Source organism: Vigna angularis, chromosome 1 (genome assembly GCF_016808095.1).
Source record: "Vigna angularis cultivar LongXiaoDou No.4 chromosome 1, ASM1680809v1, whole genome shotgun sequence".
Lineage (NCBI taxonomy): Eukaryota > Viridiplantae > Streptophyta > Magnoliopsida > Fabales > Fabaceae > Vigna > Vigna angularis.
The window spans coordinates 52,562,084-52,575,287 of NC_068970.1; the positions used below are offsets into that span (position 1 = coordinate 52,562,084).

Below are 13,204 nucleotides of genomic sequence, written 5' to 3' on the forward strand. Positions count from 1 at the left end.
TATTTTTTGAGGAAATTGAAGTTAGAGTAATTATTGGTATTTCTGATAAATAAAAATAAAATTAACAAAACATTTGCAAAAACAAGATGTATTAGAGAATAATTACCAATTATCAAAATTCTCTGGAATATTTCTCTAGATAGATTATTGCAAGTTAGTAAACGTAATTAATTCTTGATATAGTCTAAGATGTTATATGCATATAGATTAATAATGATCAATGAGTCTAAATATAGATAGTTTGAGTATAACTTTAGAATATAGCAAACCATGTTATATATACGCAGGTTTATTTGGTAAAATTAGGTAATCAATTCTTTAATAATGAACAAAGTTAGCTTCAAATTTAGAATGTTAAGTTTATTGAAGAGAAGATTCACAAGATTTAATAAAACATAACATTAATAAAATCTAGGCTAAATACATAAGAAATTGATACAACTTTCTATCCAAAATGTTAACAAGTTAATGGATTTTTAACCTTTTTTATATATATATATATATATATATATATATAATACTTTACTTTCTAACATAGAATTCATAAATATATTTATTAAATTAAAATTATTTGATAAATTAGTTAATAAATATAAAATTACACAAAAAAAGTTATAACATTCATAATTAATATTTTTCAACCTTTGTCATTTTTATTTATTTTTGAAAATTTGTACACATTTATTTATGTGTTCAAGTTAATATTAATATAACTCACTTATAAGATATGTTCTCGAAGTTATAATTTCTTGTACCTTCTATTACACTTCTTGTTTATCTTTTATTTGCATTAGTGTTCTCCATTATTTCAAAGTTTCTTACTTAATATATTTCTAAATTGTTTTTATTTCATGTTATTTAGATCTACTAGCCTTGTGTTTTTGTTGAATTATTTTACTTTTTCAATAAATTAGTTTCATGTTATTTAGTTCGTGCAAATTTTAAAATTTTCATTAACTAAACTATTTTAATGTTATGTACATTTTCTATAAATGGTTGTTTTTCAAATTAGCTGTCATTCATTAGAATAAAGTTTATTCATTTAAGTATGAATGTTTTTTTCTTTAATTTATGAGAACTTTATTAGTAAAACTTACAAAAAGGTGTAAATTTAGTTTTTGTATTTTAAATTATGAAAATGAAGTTTTAATAACTATGAATGTTAGATTTAATCTTTGGAATGATGAGTTTTACTCTGAAATTATGTATTATATGTGAAATTTGTTAGTGTTATCACCATCTAAGTTAAAAACTAAAAAGAATTTACGAAGTATATTTATTTTGAATAACTTAAATTTATAGAATTATTTTCACTCAAATCAATTAGAGATTAGATTGGCATGATCACTTATTCTTCATAAAATTTAGTAAAGATAATTAGTTAATGATAGGAATTTTTGTAATTATATGATAATTTAACATTAAATAACTAATCACAACATAAACAAATGTGTTTAAATGGAATACTATCACGATAGAACCAAAACTCTTAATTTAAAAGTATAAACCTAAGGTTTTAAATTTAATTTACAAAATCTTAATTTTTTTTAACAATATACATATACCATTAATTCTTTTTATATATGTAAAAGTTATTATATAATAATATAATTGATGTTTTAACTCATGTATTTATTTAGATTTTTGTTTCATAATTAGTATAATTTATTTATATTTCGTGAGTATAATTTTTACATGAATTTAGTCTGTTATCTCATATTGTATTAATATTTTTTTATTTAATAAAATTTAATGTGATGAAAAATTATTCAAAAGGTATCAGATTATCTTAAGATGTGAAAGTTTATAATAATACTTAAGATAAGTTTATTTACATTATAAAATTTGATCCCTGACTTAAAATATTAAAAGGTAAAATTTTAGTTTAATTTAATATTACAAATTAACTTCTTAACTTATATAATTTACCTTTCCTTATCACGTACAAGGAATAACAAAGACTAGTCTTCTTCACAAATGATAGGTTTATGACTTCAACCTTTGTCCATTATCCTTGTTCTTTCTGTTTTTTTGTTTGTTTTGTCCTTTCTCCTTGTTTAATAGCATAATGTCTATCAATACAAAAGATCCCATCCTAATGCAATTTACTTTTCTTTAATACGTATATACAAAAAAGAAGTGATGAATTTGTGTTTTGCTTGTAAAATTGCCTATAAATACTCTCATAGGCAGATCAATGTTATTCCCATAGTAAATTTAGCAAAGCTTTCCCATTTTGCAGTTTCTCCTATCAAACGTTACATAACCAAATTAAGAAAGGGTGAAATTGTGCACTCACATGCCTTTATATTGTTCCACTTTGTGTGCAAACATGGCACATACCTTAAAACTTGGGAAGAGAAATGAAAACTTCATATGCAGCCATGCACAAACAAAAGATTCCTGCTTTATGTCTCAACACCATAAACCCACCAATACTCTCCCAACCCACATTGCTTCTGTGTCAAAATCTGATCAAAGCTTTTCTTCTCCTGTGATGGAGGAGGACCAAAAAGTACTGGGTCTTGTCTCAGAACCAGAGGAATATTGCAGGGAGTTAGATGTTGCTGTTAGAGCAGTTCAGATGTCATGCTTCCTCTGTCAGAAACTGCAAGACACTTGGATTTTGAATTCTCAGATCAGCCATCCCTATTCACCGCTCACAGTAGCAGGTGAATCTTCCTATTTGATCTGTGTAATTTCTTCAACATTTTTCTTTTCATTGTTAAATAATCTCTCTTAAGAATGAGTTAGGGAAATAAATATACCTGCCTTTGTTTATACTGAAAACTTGTTAAGTTGGATACTGCATATACATTTTCTATGCATGGTGTCTCACAAGTTATGAGGATGATTAATGTAATGAAACAACACTCTTTGATGTACTATGTTGATTGTAAAATATAAAACGTTTTTATAGGCTTTGTCAGTTTAAACATGCAATATAGGGTAAACAAATATTAAGATAATATCTATTATATTAAATATTTAATGTTAATTCATTAATAATTCAAAAGATACAGTAATATCAAACCCTATGACTTGGAATATAGCAGTAATAGAGTGCTAACATGTAAGCACTGTTATGGTCCTGCTCTGTTCCATAAGCAAACTGATTTGACTGAATTCAATTGTTTACCTTAAGATCTACTAATTGTAAATATCATTCTCCAGATTAATAAATATGAGATTTTCTTTTGTATTTCACTGCTCTCTTGCCCTCTACGTGAAGAAGTAAAGATATATATTAAAGCTATTTATTATTTCTAATTTTGTTGAGAAAAGAAGATTTTTTAAAGCGCGATTGATGATTATATGTGGTACAGGTTTGAGTGTCAACACAATTGTCAGCTGGATATTGTCTAAGTGTTTAGGGAGTGAAAATGTCTCAATTGTAACTGAAAAGGATGTTCAGACACTATCCAATACTAATAAATCAGAACTGTTGGAAGCTGTGGTTAAAACTGTGAATGAATGTCTAGCTGAAGCACCACGGTTTGGGGTTGAAGAGCCAAAATCAGCTCTGGGAACTTCAGAGGTTCTTGAAATCATTAGTTGCAGCAACTTAGTTGGAAGTGCTTCAGGAAGATTTTGGGCACTTAGCCCTCTTGATGGCAAAATGGGCTCTGCATGTGGCGATCAATATGCTGTAGGTTTATCACTGATAGAGGATGGTGAAGTGGTGCTTGGAGTTCTTGGCTGTCCAAACTACCCTATGAGAAAGGACTTGTTTAGCTACCATCTCAGCTATCAAAGGATGATATCTATGTTGACTCCTCCAACCTCAGAAACTTGGAATAAAGGTTGTATAATTTATGCTGAGAGAGGTGGTAGGAAAGCTTGGATCCAACCACTGCTTCATGTCAATAAGAAGTATGTGTGGCCAAACCATGCAAAACAAGTTTCTGTGTCTTCCGTTGACAACCTAGCGTTGGCCACTTTCTGCCAACCAATTGAAAAGGCCAATTCAAGCCACACTTTTACTGAGGGATTGGCTCAGAGTGTTGGTCTCAGGTGTGTTTTTATTTCAGTATCAGTCTCCCTCTCTGTCGTTAAAACTTTAAGCTTCTATGGCTGTAGTTTCTCTAGACATTCAAACATAGGATTTCTGCCATTGCCAACGCATTTAATTTTTTCTGTGTGCAGATTTTCTTTGTGCTAATTTAATAACACTACAGTGTAGGGATAAAGAGGTTCTTAGAATATGCAAACAAGATAAATAGTGTTGTGTTTAGCAGCACATTCCTTACTATTAAATATCTAGAATATCATTTGACAAATGTCACCAAAGGCAACATGAACTTTCTAGGTAGTTTATAATGTAACTAGTATTCATCATTTATATGCAGTAATCAGCCACTAAGAGTATACAACATGATGAAATATGCCGCAATAGCTTGTGGGCATGCTGAGGTTTTCATGAAGTTTGCAAGGGCTGGTTACAAGGAAAAAATATGGGATCATGCTGCTGGTGCTATCATCATACAAGAGGCTGGAGGCATGGTAACAGATGCTAAGGGGAACCCCCTTGACTTCTCAAAAGGTTTAAACTTAGAAAGCCTTGATCGTGGTATAGTTGCTTGTGCTGGAACCACACTACATGAAAAGATCATCGATGCAGTTGATGCTAGTTGGGTCTCTTCTTGTCTTTGAGACTGCTGTAATAACTTACAAGCATATGGGATATGTACTGAGATTATGTGAACAATGTATAATCTTTTCCTTTCTGTTTTACACAGTATCACACAAATCTCTCTGCTTATGTACATGTTATAGTTTATGCATTGGTGCCGACTTGCTAAGCTGAAATTACTATCGTTTGAAATGAAAGTTTAAGGCTGTTACTTTGTACTCTGCATGAAATTTACTAGGACACGCATGACTCATCTTGAAGAGGGTTTCATATACCTATAAGGCTAAAACTAATATGAATATGCACTGAGAATCCTTGATGGATAGAGATGAATGTCAAAATGGTGTAACTTTATGTCAAATTTTAAATGAATAAGATGAAAAAGCCGTGTTTAAAATTATTATTTTAGTTAGATTTATGTAATTTTAATGAAGTTGTATTTAGAATCAACTTTTGACTTTAAATTTTCTTTTTAATTTTAACGAAGAACTCATGTATGAAAATTCAACTTTTGGAATAAGAAATGAAACGTTAAATATGTATAGAGGATCAACTTCAATAAATTATAGCACGTTTCTACCAGCCACTAGTATGTCCATGCTCTCAGCATATACACTTACAAACCACAACAATAGATAGCATGTTAAACAACATAAAAATAAATAAATAAAATTACAGGTGTAAGCAAAAATCATGCTCAGTGGAATAGTTTTTGTTCAAATTCAAGAGTGTGGCTTAAATATACAACATTGATCCATAATGTATCCGTAGTGTCTTCTGCAGAAGATTGATAAATCATATAGCAGCCCTCAATGCTCCCCTAGCAGCCTCCCGTTTCATCTCAGCAGCCTTACCACTGCCACGGAAGTACATGTATACTTGCTGTATGGTAACCAATGAAATAGTGAGTAGGTAAGTTGCGTAGCATGTGCTTAAAATGATTTGAAACTTCAGCAAGTGTAATCAGACCTGAATAACCCAAATGCTGATCAACGTTTCAATGCAGAATAATCCAAACCCGATGAAGTAGAAAATCTGCAAGGCAATGGATAAAAACATGATAAAAAATTGATAAAACATTCAGAAGCATCATGTTGTCTAGGTTGCATTCTGTAGTATTTGCAAAAAGATGGTGCATAACATAAGTGTAATGCGTATAAATACAACTTTGACTACTAAATAGTATGTTTTTGGAACAAGAAATAACTCATGACAAACCCTCTTACCCCAATCAAAGCATGGTCGCCCAGCACATCTATGGCAGACAGAATACCCCTGAACAAATGAATAGACAGTGTCAGTCACTATATTAAAAGGCTGGAAACAACTTCGGAATCTTGAGAAATGAAACACACCCATTAAATCCTAAAATATAACACACTTAGCAACGCCCCAAAGCCCCAAATTCATCACCATTCTCAGGTCTTAATCCACCCTCTTATTTATGGGTAATATGCGTTAATTTTCTTCTCAATGTCAGCCAACCAACTAACATGTTTCTAGAAGATTTCAAATCAGGTTATTCATCATTTACTCCTATTTCTGACAAGGGAAAGAAAAAAAGAAATCTATCTTCTCAGCAAGGAAAGAGAATTTGAATACTTAGTCTCCTTGTAACATAAATAAAGTCATATGAGCAATATTGTGTAAAATAGAGAACATATATGAAGTGGACATACGTCAGGGATTTGCCTTTGAAAACTATAGGAGGAGCAACTGCAGCTAAGATGCAGAATCCTATGTGAAGCTGTCAGGAAAACAAGGAATGAATATCATTAGATTTCTTCCATTTTTTGAAGCATAGCTTATGCAAAAGTATAATCCATTTACCAGATAAAGCATGAAAAACCATCCAAATTTCAAAGCACTTTCAGTCCTGCAAAATCAAGAAGCATATTCAAGACGCATATTTTAAAGCATATTCAAAGAAGTATGGCCACATAAAAAGATAAAAGGCTTAATTCCTAATTTGGTTCTCTAGTTTCATTCAAATTTTCAAAAAGACCCGTAGTTATTGGTTTTTCCAGTTTAGTTATTTAGTTTTTTAAAAACATCAAATTTAGTCCTTTTTCCAATTTGGCTGCTCGTTAGTTTCCTGTTTGACCATGAATGGTAGTCTAAGACGAATAAACCTAAGATCCTAATGGATGGAAAATAGAAATAGAAGATGGTTTGTTGAAAATTAAAGGATCAGTGAGCATCCAACAGGACCAAATTGGATGTCTTTAAAAAACTAAAAGACTATAAATTTGATGTTTTTAAAAAATAAAGGACTAAATTTTATGTTTTTAAAAAACTAAAGGACTAAATTGGAAAAACCAATAACTAGGGGTCTTTTTGAAAATTCAAATAAAATTAGAGGACCAAATTAGAAATTAAGCCAAGATAAAAATATGCATGCATATTATATTTTCCTATTTTTCACATGAATGCTTCAGAGCATAAGGTAAAATTTTCAGTAGGCGCAGAGCATCTCATCAAAATTCGTCAGCATCAACAATAGCCAGACACTAAGATGAACAACCCATTAATTGATATGAAAAGAAGGAAAAATAAATAATAACCTGACACTAAGATGAACAACCCATTAATTGATATGAAAACAAGGAAAAATAAATGGAAAAAAGGTGTTCAACTAAATTAAATTTATTGTCGAAAACTCAACTTAATTGTTGAAAAGTCAACTTAATTGCTTACTTCTATTCTAGATCGTTTAAATTACAACGTGAGCTTTGAGGATTGAGTTAGGTTCTAAAGTCCAAATTCTAATATTTATTTACTTCAGGAATTCAAGTCTTTTGCAGCTCAGATTAACCATATGGACACAACACAACCAAATGTGATAAAATATGATAACACTCATACAGTCCCAATGTTGAACCATTAAGCCTAGATATGACTGTGGTCACCAAAACAAGTTCAAGTGACTACACAAGTTATAAACAAATAATTGTAGTTGCATAATACATTAATGCATGCAAACATTAAAAATTTACCTAAAAGCACGATATAATGGGCGATACCACAGAACATATGCCCCAGGAACCCCTGCTATGAAGTAGATAATGGCAAGAAACCATATTTTTACACCTACAACAAACAAGGCCAAGTTCCACGTGCATGGAATTTAGATGTCAGATTTGTAATTTGGGCTATATATAATAACCTAAGTAAATATTCAATGTAGCTAAACTCACCTTCACCCTTAATCCAAGCTGCAGTAACAGCTATGACATTCCAAAAAAGGCACAACACTAATCCTGCATAACAAATGTTTTTTAATCACAGTGAACCAATCTCATGTTTGCATTGGTTAGGGGTATGAAATTATATTATATACAGATAACTTACAATAGAAACATTTATTATGACCATAATTAATTCAAAACATGTGATTATGATAGAACAAATAAGTACAGAATGCCTTTATCTTAATCAACAAACCAGATTAGTTCCAAGAATCCAGTTTAATGCTTTCAAATTAATCATTCAGGCAAAGCTAGTTATTCAGAGTATTTCACCTCGTTTCAAGGCTTCAATTTCTTTTATCTTTCATTTTAAAAATTCTGGGAGTAGAAAAGAAAATCTTCCCAATTGCTACTTTCTAGTATAAGGTGTAAAAAACTTGTCATTGATGCCAATTAAAATATAACGGATTAATTATTTAGTTTAACACTCAACTATCATCATTTCACAAATTTTACCATCCAAATTTTATCACACATTTTACTATCATGTTCTTCAATTTTTATATAATGGCATGCTAACAAATCACCAAAAAAGGTAAAAAAATCGAAAAAAAATTACTTTTATGCCATTTTTTAACTTTTTTTCACTGACACATCAATGTGTTGCTAGATATTTTAACAATTCAGTAAAATGTGTGAAAATTAAAAAATAATGATGATAAAATGCATGAAACGAAAAAAACTTGGATGTTAAATTTCGAAAAATGATGGTAATTGAGTAACGCAAGGTGGAATTGAGCCAAAGATAATTACGTAAGAAAATCAAAGGGACCAAGGTCCTTGAAATAGAAAACACAAATGATCTTTGAAATAGAATGTACTAACAAAATTGAAAAATAAAAGATCGAAATGATAATACTCACTGCATTCCCAAAAAATAAATAAAGGGAATAATGTACCTAACAGTGTAGTAAATGCAACATATTGCAATTTCTGTAGATGAATAGGAATTTCATTAGCAATGTCGTGATGGATTATTGGGAAAAACGGTGGCCAATTCTTCTCCTCAAGAACAATTCCAGCTGCAAAACAAAATGTAAGTACCTACTACAATAATTAAGCAGAACTTAAGTTAGTGCATCAAATTCGGAGACATCTAAAGAACCCTGCAGTATTACCATTCCTCCACTATTCAATGGTATGAGACAGCAAACAGAAATCTCAACCTGCCTCCAGGCCAAAGACCAAAAATACTTGCAAACAATTATTTTTATAGCAAACTTCAAATAGAGAATCGGGAAATGTAAATCACCTCTTGCAGCAGCTTCTTCTTTCCGTCTGACATCCTGAATTTGATACATAAAAACAAATAAAATGCATGTGAATTTCCAAGCAGTTGCAGTTGACAGAAAAGTCAGAAGACAAACCTTTATGTACATAAGGTTAATTGAAAAAATATCAGTGCAAAAATTATAAATATTAAATAGAGGATAACATGATTTGATGAGGAGGCCTTTGTTAAGAAGATCCATATTTCCATAGACCAACCTATTATCAATCATAACATTTTCAGATGCCTTCATCATTTTCATATCCAAACTTCAGGTAATATAATCAATCAGATTCAGTTAAAATTCTTAACGTTTGTGGGGACACAAAAATGTAGAGGAAACTACTCACTTACTCTAGGAGTAAGCGTTGGACACCATCAACTTAATAAATTATATAGAATACAAATTCAACAAAGCAAACTATTAAATCATATGATATTCTTATTGTCTTGGTAATCATGCATATCAAATTTTAGATTAATTGAAATCCCATTCTATACCTGTTCCCTTCGTCTCAATTCAGCTTCCTTAGATTGAAGTTCCTTCTCCTTCTTCTTCAAATCCTACAGTATAAGGAGATCATAATTAGAAAAACCATGATTAATACTTGCAACAACACATTAGAAATAAGAAAAGAACTGAGGATTTCATCAACCTCAATTTTATACATACCGTTGATGAATCAAGGGGTATATCAACTGTTGCACCAAAGCCGTAATTATAATCAACAGGCTCTGGCTTAAGAGGTGAGAGCCTTGAATTTGTGGCTGCAGGAACACTTCCGGGATTCTAACAGTTTAAAAACATTACAACACTGTAAGTCACAGAAGATTTATAGCCTTTTATCATCAGATGATACATAATTTACTTCATAATAAATAAATAAATCTGGCCGTGAACCTAGACTCTAGAGTTAAGCTAGAAAAGGGTGTTCCCAAGACAAGGTAGTAAAAAGTCGATTGCTCTCCCATTAAATGGATAAGATTACTCCGTAATGAGTTATCACAACACAATGAATGTAGGAGAAGCCAGAAGGGTCATGCTCCCTCCCACCAACCCCCAACACACATCTTCCTTTTCCTCGATAATTATGCTCTCAAATGATTCACTAGTAATCACAACATCTAAATTTCCCTCTCATATATCTGTCCCTTCCACATTAAGAAAAAATGTCAATATCACAATCATGCACCTTCATACAACTTAGTTTTCATATCATAATCATTATTACACTTCTAGTTATTTTGTGATATGTAGAGAGAGTAGAGACCTTCGCGGGCTTATAATACTTCTTAAATCTTCACAAACCTAAAATATATCAACTAAAAACAAGATATATTTGGTATTACCTTTTCCTTTTGCAATGTCCATTACTATAATTAAATACAATTTTAAAACTCTGAATTATAAGTTCAGAATATTCTAAAAAAAAAATGTTCGGATACACCCACATCACATCACTGATATTCTGAGAGCTCAGTGACAAAATGATGTACAATTAAGTAATCCTTTCTAAGCTCTACTTCCATAATCTTTTACCCTTCCCTATCTTGCAGTTGGTTTAATTATAGTTTTGGTTCCTTGATTAGACATAAAATTCAATTTTGATCCCCCTTATTTCCGTGGCAACAATGTTGCCTGGTTAATAGCTTTCAAATTGGTGCAATTATATCCGAGTCAGATTGATCTTGCCATGTCAAAAAAGCATTAATTTAGTTAGTGTTGCATTGTGCCTCACCATTTCCACGCCAGAACTAAAAAAAAAAAAAGAGGAGAAACTCATCATCAATTTGTCACCTAAAAGGGGGCATTCCCACATCACCATCAAACTAACAGAAAGACTTAACTGCACCAATTTCAAAATTCTGCAGTAAACATTTCTATAATTGAATTGAGGGACCAGAAAGAAAATTCGTAGAATATTACAGGAAAACCAATAATTGTAATTTATCCTCCCCATTCTTCATTTTCTTAGTTTCTAGTTTTTCATTTGATAATTGAAAAACTGCTACAGGTCCATTTAAGATACACATAACTGTCTAGGGCCATCCTTAGTTGAACTTAAACGCAATAAATTTGTTAACAGAAGTCCTTCACTAGTCACTACTGAAATTTTCAAGGATCAAATTGCATTTGTGTGTGTTTGTATGTACACACACGATAGCATTTGAAACAACTTAATATAACCAGTACTTTTCCAATTATACTTACACCAAAACCACTATTTATCCTCCATCAAAGGGAAGATTTCTCTCAATATCTCTTTCAAATAAACCGTTATCAGATCTTCCAGTCCCTAGTTAACATTTAATCCTATGTGGTCAGGACGCATGAGTTCCACATCTTTATTTTTGTTTTAAAAAAAAAATGGATTTGAAAACTTCTTGATTTCCGTCACCACCAGCGGAGCGGCACGGTTACTTCATGTTAATTCATTAAGAAGTTATTAGGCACACTGACTTTGAGAAACACAGTATCAGCATCTGTGTCTGCATCTGCAAGTAAATCTCAAGGACATCTAAAAAATTCGTCCAGACATGTTCAGCTTAATTATAAGGGTAAACTTCTTAAGGTCAAAACATCATGAAAAACACACACACACACACACACAAAACCCAACATGAAGAAGCAAGAGAGAACAAAATCTACAACTACCTTAAAACAGAAACACAAGACATTAACACAAACAACCCCAAAATCGGTTTCTTTGACCATAAATTATAGTATTAAACAAGTCAACAGAAAACCGACAACAGAAACAACAATTCGCAAACAAGAATTGACCAAAATCTCACGCTGAAACATCCCCAGAACAGGATCAAATCAATTTCCACACAAAAACTGCAAACCCAGTTCACAAAATCCCAACTTTGAGAGGGAAAATAATAACAACCGTGAAAAGACTTACCGCGAAGGGGTTCACTTCTTCCTCGTCGAAGGGGTTACTATCATAACGACCAGCCATGGGAATTGGAATGCAGGGATCTGATCTCTCCAGAAACTAAGGTCAAATGGGTATTAAAAAGAGAAGATTTCTAGAGCGGTGATATTTGAAAGTAAGAAACTTCTTTAAAGAATTAGAAGATAAAGTAAGAAGCGTTGCATATGGGGAAATTCCAGCTACAGGCACAAAGAATTGTCTTTGGTCAGCGTAATACAGAAGAAAATAAAGACAGAAGACTCTGTTTTCAACTTAGCTTTCTCATTGTATATATAATCGGAAAATTTGAAATTTGAAAGAAAAAAACACAGAAGATTAGAAGTTTAAAGTTGGTATATTTGGATTTTTTTCATTAATGCGACAATTGATAATATTATAAAAGTTTTTTTTATTCACTTTAGTTAGATACTTAAAATAAATTTGCTGTTCTTAAGTGAAAATTTTAAAATTTAGATTTAAACTAATATTTTGTTAGTTGACAAATAAAATTTTATGCTCGTAGTGTTTGAAGATTTAAAAAAAAAAACAAAAAACCTTTTAATTTTTTAAAAAATATATGTAACAGTGTGTAAGATTCTTTTCAAATAACAAACAACTCGTTTGATTTTTTATTTTTTTTTATTTTCTCTTGGTGGTTGATTTAGTGAGACGAGACTTTAAAAGATTTTAATCTAGTGGCGGAATTTAATTTGCATTGATATTTTTATTCATTTTATTGAAATTTAATTAATTTTTATTTACTTTTAGCCAAATAAAAAATGAATTGGGTGGATTAGTTGTTGGTGTAGTGTAATATCTTGTGAAAATGGAACTACATTTCACGACAAAGGCATAATGAAATGAAGTTTTGAAACAATTGCACTTACTCATGGTTAAAGAGAAAAGGTAATCAATCTATTTTGTCCGAACATGTTATGTTGCAAACAAGACAAAATTTTCAAATTGTATAGTTGGCATTTTTCTGTTAGAAACAACCCAACATTTCAAATTACGCTTCTCTCTCATCTAACACTAATTCAAAATTATGTCAATTTCTAAGTGGGGTAGTGCTAGTTACTATTTACACGGACGGAGTGTCAATGTTTATTGTCAATATAATTTTATAATTAAT

General features: G+C 31.1%; 2 protein-coding genes across 2 annotated transcripts; one reads left to right on the forward strand and one right to left on the reverse strand.

Moving 5' to 3' along the window:
- Positions 1-2,221: 2,221 nt before the first annotated feature.
- LOC108334998 (PAP-specific phosphatase HAL2-like) lies at positions 2,222-4,851 on the forward strand. Its single transcript, XM_017570920.1, has 3 exons — positions 2,222-2,672; positions 3,327-4,014; positions 4,350-4,851. Exons 1-3 carry the CDS (start codon positions 2,300-2,302, stop codon positions 4,651-4,653), a joined length of 1,365 nt encoding a protein of 454 aa, XP_017426409.1. The 5' UTR covers positions 2,222-2,299; the 3' UTR covers positions 4,654-4,851.
- A 336-nt stretch (positions 4,852-5,187) lies between these two features.
- Positions 5,188-12,339, reverse strand: LOC108323882 (secretory carrier-associated membrane protein). The gene is made up of 12 exons (XM_017556693.2): positions 12,061-12,339; positions 9,825-9,941; positions 9,653-9,715; positions 9,134-9,167; positions 8,781-8,903; positions 7,831-7,893; positions 7,630-7,723; positions 6,464-6,509; positions 6,313-6,380; positions 5,860-5,908; positions 5,603-5,668; positions 5,188-5,515 (listed from the first exon to the last, which is right to left on the reverse strand). The coding sequence occupies exons 1-12, from the start codon at positions 12,115-12,117 to the stop codon at positions 5,429-5,431; spliced, it is 867 nt and encodes a 288-aa protein (XP_017412182.1). The 5' UTR covers positions 12,118-12,339; the 3' UTR covers positions 5,188-5,428.
- Positions 12,340-13,204: the final 865 nt, after the last annotated feature.

Bases quoted from the DNA above. Each gene is read 5' to 3' on its own strand.
- LOC108334998 (XM_017570920.1), top strand. From the start codon at position 2,300: ATGCCTTTATATTGTTCCACTTTGTGTGCAAACATGGCACATACCTTA. The intron at 2,673-3,326 runs GTGAATCTTCCT...TATGTGGTACAG, and splicing joins TTCACCGCTCACAGTAGCAG to GTTTGAGTGTCAACACAATT. The intron at 4,015-4,349 runs GTGTGTTTTTAT...ATTTATATGCAG, and splicing joins GCTCAGAGTGTTGGTCTCAG to TAATCAGCCACTAAGAGTAT.
- LOC108323882 (XM_017556693.2), bottom strand. From the start codon at position 12,117: ATGGCTGGTCGTTATGATAGTAACCCCTTCGACGAGGAAGAAGTGAAC. The intron at 9,168-9,652 runs GTATAGAATGGG...TATCAAATTCAG, and splicing joins AATTGAGACGAAGGGAACAG to GATGTCAGACGGAAAGAAGA. The intron at 8,904-9,133 runs GTGATTTACATT...TTTGTTTTGCAG, and splicing joins AGAAGAAGCTGCTGCAAGAG to CTGGAATTGTTCTTGAGGAG.